The 6,949-nt window shown below is 45.5% G+C and overlaps 1 protein-coding gene across 1 annotated transcript; it reads right to left on the bottom strand.

The window, feature by feature from the left end:
• Positions 1-1,396: 1,396 nt before the first annotated feature.
• On the bottom strand, positions 1,397-5,092 carry LOC311123917 (catenin delta-2-like; the record flags this gene model as incomplete). Its single annotated transcript, XM_084198133.1, has 3 exons — positions 1,397-1,711; positions 3,785-3,861; positions 4,996-5,092. The coding sequence occupies 3 exons, from the start codon at positions 5,090-5,092 to the stop codon at positions 1,397-1,399; spliced, it is 489 nt and encodes a 162-aa protein (XP_084054259.1).
• Between the last annotated feature and the right edge of the window lie 1,857 nt (positions 5,093-6,949).

Raw genomic sequence — 6,949 nt, forward strand, 5'->3', positions numbered from 1 at the left:
ATAAACAAAATATCTGACATTGTATTCCCATTTGAACTTTGCTGTGCTTTAAAATGGTTGAAACCGCATTGATGGACATTTGGGTGACAACTAAACCAAAAATCAGACATTGTTTTTCCATTGGAATTTGGTTGTGAATTTAGATGTTTGAAAGCACAGTAATAACACATTGGACATTCAACTAACTTTTGGCTGTCTTTTTGAGTGGGTGAATATGGGTTGTAATCTCATTGATCAATGTCTTAACCAAATATCCACATTGAAATGACGTGGTGTGCCCAGTGGGAAGTGGTTTCTTCTCAGTCTCTATTCTGTTACTATAAACATCCAGTGGCCGGTCAGTCGTTCGGTCGGTAGTGACAAGATGTGTATTATACACAATACCACCCAGGTCAACTGTCACTGTCACTGTACTGTACACCAAAATACTATACATCCACAACTTCAAAAAGTACAAATAAAAAAGATGTGAAAATAAAAACTTAAAAGTCTGGAAGAGTCTTCTTGAACAGAGGACATTCAATAGAAAGGTAGAAGCTCTGATTGACGTTGAAAGTCAGAAGTCAATGTAATGAACGGGTGGAAAGCTGCCCCCTTTGTTTTTCCTGTAAACATCCAGTCCTGTCTTATGCTTGATGGATTCCACTCATCCCTCTCTCCCTTCTCTGTTCTGTTGCTTTTCATCCCACTTGCCAAGAAACCCTCACCACTCTTCCTCTCCTCCATTTCTCCACTCCTCCTCTCCTCTCCTCCTTTTTGAAAGTCAAGCGTTCCACCTCCAGAGGTAAGAGCCCTCCGTCATCATTCGCTTCTTCTCTTCAAGGACTCTCTCTCTCTCTCTCTCTCTCTCTCTCTCTCTCTCTCTCTCTCTCTCTCTCTCTCTCTCTCTCTCTCGCTCTCTGTGACTCTCTCTCTCTCTCTCTCTCTCTCTCTCTCTCTCTCTCTCTCTCTCTCTCTGTCTCTCTCTCTCTCTCTCTGACACATCCATCCACTCACTTTCCCAGTGGAACAAGCTTTGAACAAACTGAACTGGCAGAAAAATGTTTTGTGGTATTCATGCACATGCACAGTCTCTCTTTACACCTCAACCCCTCACAACCCCCTGGCACCCCCCCCCCCCCTCCACTACCCCCCTCAATCCCTGTTGCCATTGGTTACTAACATTAACCTCGCACCCCTAACTTACTCTACACCAGTGTTCTTCACTCTCAATCCTGGAGAGCTACAGGACTGTGCAGGCTTTTATTCCAGCCCAGCACTAATAAACCTGATATCCTCAAATCAACGGTTCATTACACCTTACATCAGGTGTGCTGTATGTTAGTGTTGGGCTGGAGCTAAACCCTACACCAGCCTGTATCTCTCCAGGACCCGGGTTAAGTTGTGACTCCTGTCTTTAGACCCAGGAGTCAGGTGAAGCCGGGTAGTGGCTGGTCTCGTAGTTGAGTTCGGAGTAGGGCCGGGATGCAGAGTAGAAGTCCACATAGTTGCCAGTGGACTTAAGGCCCAGGTGCATCCGGAGGTCCGTGGCGGCCTGAGACGGGGGCTGGGGGAGGGGCTGGTCCGGAGGCTCGAAGAAGGAGTCGTCCAGCATGCGGCCGGGGTTCTGCGGAGGAGGGAAGGATGGAGGAAGGGATGGAGGGAACGTGTCGTAGTCTTTTAGAGGTGTAGAGGAGCAGTCTGCCTGCGGGGCCGTGGGCTGGGGAGGGATCTGGAGAGGAAGTGAAAACACAAACTTGAGGCTGTATTAAGTTTAAGTTGATGCATTTCACAGAGCTGTTTAATCTGTCTAACTTCATCTGAGGTGATAAGATAAGGTTTTTTAATTGGATAAGGGCGGGGTACGGTTTCATGTTGCCACGGTCTCAAGCTCTCGAGTTATTGGACGGGTTCAGTGGTGAAGATTCCAGAATGCGTCAGAGCTTATCAGAACTTCCACCTTCCTGAAGACGTAACCATGACAACCATCACCATGGCACCAGATGCCAATGAGGTAACTTGGCAACAAGACGGGCCATTTAAATCTATGTGTGTCTCTGTGTGCGGACAGCAAAGTGAGTTTGTGTGTGTGTGCGTGTGTGTGTGTGTGTGTGTGTGTGTGTGTGTGTGTGTGTGTGTGTGTGAAAGTATTCAGACCCCTTAACTTTTTCCACATTTTGTTACGTTACAGCCTTATTCTAAAATGTATTAAATAAATCATTTTCCTCAGCAATCTACACACAATACCCCACAATGACGAAGCAAACATTTTAGCAAATGTATTCAAAATAAAAAACAGAAATACCTTATTTACATAAGTATTCAGACCTTTTGCTATGAGACTCGAAATTGAGCTCAGGTGCATCCTGTTCCAATTGATCATCCTTGAGATGTTTCTACAACTTGATTGGAGTCCACCTGTGGTAAATTCAATTGATTGGACATGATTTGGAAAGACACACACCTGTCTATATAAGGTCCCACAGTTGACAGTGCATGTCAGAGCAGAACCCAAGCCATGAGGTCGAAGGAATTGTTTGTAGAGCTCCGAGACAGGATTGTGTCGAGGCACAGATCTGGGGAAGGGTACAAAAACATTTCTGCAGCATTGAAGGTCCCCAAGAAGACAGTGGCCTCCATCATTCTTAAATGGAAGAAGTTTGGAACCACCAAGGCTCTTCCTAGAGCTGGCCGTGCAGTCAAACTGAGCAATCGGCGGAGAAGGGCCTTGGTCAGGGAGGTGACCAAAAACCCAATGGTCACTCCGACAGAGCTTTAGAGTTCCTCTGTGTAGATGAGAGAAACTTCCAGAAGGACAACCTTCTCTGCAGCACTCCACCAATCAGGCCTTTATGGAGGAGTGGCCAGACGGAAGCCACTCCTCAGTAAAATGCACATGACAGCCTCAAGATTCTCTGGTCTGATGAAACCAAGATTGAACTCTCTGGCCTGAATGGCAAGAGTCGCGTCTGGAGGAAACCTGGCATCATCCCTACAGTGAAGCATGGTGGTGGCAGCATCATGCTGTGGGGATGTTTTTCAGCGGCAGGGACTGGGAGACAGGGACTGAGATCGAGGCAAAGATGAACGGAGCAAAGTACAGAGAGATCCTTGATGAAAACCTGCTCCAGGGCGCTCAGGACCTCAGACTGGGGTGAAGGTTCACCTTCCAACAGGACAATGACCCTAAGCACACAGCCAAGACAATGCAGGAGTGGCTTTGGGACGAGTCTCTGAATGTCCTTGAGTGGCCCAGCCAAAGCCCGGACTTGAACCCGATCGAACATCTCTGGAGAGACCTGAAAATAGCTGTGCAGCAACGCTACCCATCCAACCTGACAGAGCTTGAGAGAATCTGCAGAGAAGAATGGGAGAAACTCCCCAAATGCGGGTGTGCCAAGCTTGTAGCGTCATACCCAAGAATAATCAATGCTGTAATCGCTGCCAAAGGTGCTTCAACAAAGTACTAAGTAAAGGGTCTGAATAATTATGTAAATGTGATGTTACATTTTTGTATTTGCAAAAAATTCTAAAAACCAGTTTTTGCTTTGTCATTATGGGGTATTGTGTGTAGACAATTTAATCCATTTAAGAAAAAGGATGTAACGTAACAAAATGTTGAAAAAGTCAAGGGGTCTGCATACTTTCCGAAGGCACTGTACGTGTGTGTGCATGTGTGTGTGTGTGTGTAAATATGTGTGTGTGTGTGTGTATGTGTGTGTGAATGATAATGTGTATGTGTATGTGTATGTGTATGTGTACGTGTACGTGTGTGTGTGTATGTGTGTGTGTAGCAGTAGTTCACCTGGTTGTGTTTGATCTCGTCATTAGCAGTAACATAAGAGTTCCGGAACAACGTGGATGTTCCACAGGAGATTTTGACTGAAAGAAGAGAGAGAGAGAGGGGAGAGAGAGAGAGAGCGAGAGGGGAGAGAGAGAGGGGGAGAGAGAGATGGAGGAGGGGGAGAGAGAGAGGGGGGAGAGAGAGAGAGAGAGAGGGGGGGGACAGAGAGAGAGGGAGGAGGGAGAGAGAGGGGGGAGAGAGAGAGAGAGAGGGGGAGGAGGGAGGGAGAGAGAGAGAGAGAGAGAGAGAGAGAGAGAGAGAGAGAGAGAGAGAGAGAGAGAGAGAGAGAGAGAGAGAGAGAGAGAGAGAGAGAGAGAGAGAGAGAGAGAGAGAGAGAGAGAGAGAGAGAGAGAGAGAGAGAGAGAGAGAGAGAACATGTCAGACAGACTATGTTGAAAACAACATCAGCCACAAAACAACTAATTAGTGACAAGGTGTCTATACAGTACGTCAATCTAAAGCTAGTAATTAGTGACTGCATGTTAAAGAGTTACGAGAGCTATATAATAATAATAGATTTATTTCATAAAGCACTTTTCATTACAAAGAGAAGCTCAAAGATGCATAAAACAAATAATGTTCTGGCAGTGGCAGGTCTTGACGTAGGCGATGGAGAAGTGAGATAGCTAACTGTTGGTGACATGTATTTTACAGAGAGAAAAAAGAGAGGGAGGGGGAGAGAGAGAGGAGGGGGGAGAGAGAGAGGAGGGGGGAGAGAGAGAGGAGGGGGGAGAGAGAGAGGAAGGGGGGATAGAGATAGGGAGGGGGAGAGAGAGAGGGAGGGAGGGGAGGGAGAGGAAGGGAGAGAGAGAGAGAGGGAGGGGAGAGAGAGAGAGAGGGAGGGGGAAGAGAGAGAGACGGAGGGGGAGAGAGAGGGAGGGGGGAGAGAGAGAGACGGAGGGGGAGAGAGAGGGAGGGGGGAATGAGAGAGGGAGGTGGAGAGAGAGAGGAAGGAGGAGAGAGAGAGGGAGGGGAGAGAGACGGAGGGAGAAAGCGAGGGAGGGGAGAGAGAGAGAGACGGAGGGGAGAGAGAGAGAGACGGAGGGGGAGAGAGAGGGAGGGGGGAATGAGAGAGGGAGGGGGAGAGAGAGAGGAAGGGGAGAGAATGACAGAAAGAGATATGTAGATAGAAAGTAATAATATGTTCTTTCTCTCTCCTTTCACACACACACCTGCCATTGTTTCTTTTCGGGATGTGTGTTCTCCTTTGTTGTCGTGGAAACCTGCGTTGGTTGCCGTGGAGTCGTATTCGGCCTTGCGTTCCTTCATACTCATCATCTCTCTGGGAGAGGCCGGGGCGCTAACTGTAACACACACACGCACGCACGCACACAAACACACACACACACACACACACACACACACACACACACACACACACACACACACACACACACACACACACACACACACACACACACACACACACACACACATTATTCATCATTAGGTGTGTTTAGGGGTGACAGCATGAAGGTCGTCTCCTGCCAGAGTAGCACACAGTAATCCCCTGAACACGCTAACTGTAACACAGACACGCACGCACACACACACACACAGAGACAGGGGCATGTGATCTCCCATTTCAGTCCCCTGAAAATGCTTACCTACACACTACAGTCAATAATACTGCTTACCTCCACACTACAGTCTATAATACTGGTCTATAAAACTGCTTACCTCCACACTACAGTCTATAATACTGGTCTATAATACTGCTTACCTCCACACTACAGTCTATAATACTGGTCTATAATACTGCTTACCTACACACTACAGTCTATAATACTGGTCTATAATACTGCTTACCTACACACTGCAGTCTATATTACTGGTCTATAATACTGCTTACCTCCACACTACAGTCTATAATACTGGTCTATAATACTGCTTACCTACACACTGCAGTCTATATTACTGGTCTATAATACTGCTTACCTCCACACTACAGTCTATAATACTGGTCTATAATACTGCTTACCTCCACACTACAGTCTATAAAACTGCTTACCTCCACACTACAGTCTATAAAACTGCTTACCTCCACACTACAGTCTATAATACTGGTCTATAATACTGCTTACCTACACACTACAGTCTATAATACTGGTCTATAATACTGCTTACCTACACACTGCAGTCTATATTACTGGTCTATAATACTGCTTACCTCCACACTACAGTCTATAATACTGGTCTATAATACTGCTTACCTACACACTACAGTCTATAAAACTGCTTACATCCACACTACTGTCTATAATACTGCTTACCTCCACACTACAGTCTATAATACTGGTCTATAATACTGCTTACCTCCATACTGCAGTCTATAATACTGGTCTATAATACTGCTTACCTACACACTACAGTCTATAATACTGCTTACCTACACACTACAGTCTATAATACTGGTCTATAGTACTGCTTACCTCCACACTGCAGTCTATAATACTGCTTACCTCCACACTGCAGTCTATAATACTGCTTACCTCCACACTGCAGTCTATAATACTGCTTACCTACACACTACAGTCTATAATACTGGTCTATAATACCGCTTACCTACACACTACAGTCTATAATACTGCTTACCTACACACTACAGTCTATAATACTGGTCTATAATACTGCTTACCTCCACACTACAGTCTGTAATACTGCTTACCTCCACACTACAGTCGATAATACTGGTCTATAATACTGCTTACCTCCACACTGCAGTCTATAATACTGCTTACCTACACACTACAGTCTATAATACTGGTCTATAATACTGATTACCTACACACTACAGTCTATAATACTGCTTACCTACACACTACAGTCTATAATACTGGTCTATAGTACTGCTTACCTCCACACTGCAGTCTATAATACTGCTTACCTCCACACTGCAGTCTATAATACTGCTTACCTCCACACTGCAGTCTATAATACTGCTTACCTACACACTACAGTCTATAATACTGGTCTATAATACTGCTTACCTACACACTACAGTCTATAATACTGGTCTATAATACTGCTTACCTACACACTACAGTCTATAATACTGGTCTATAATACTGCTTACCTACACACTACAGTCTATAATACTGCTTACCTACACACTACAGTCTATAA

Source organism: Coregonus lavaretus (genome assembly GCF_964263955.1).
Source record: "Coregonus lavaretus genome assembly, contig: HAP1_SCAFFOLD_849, whole genome shotgun sequence".
NCBI lineage: Eukaryota > Metazoa > Chordata > Actinopteri > Salmoniformes > Salmonidae > Coregonus > Coregonus lavaretus.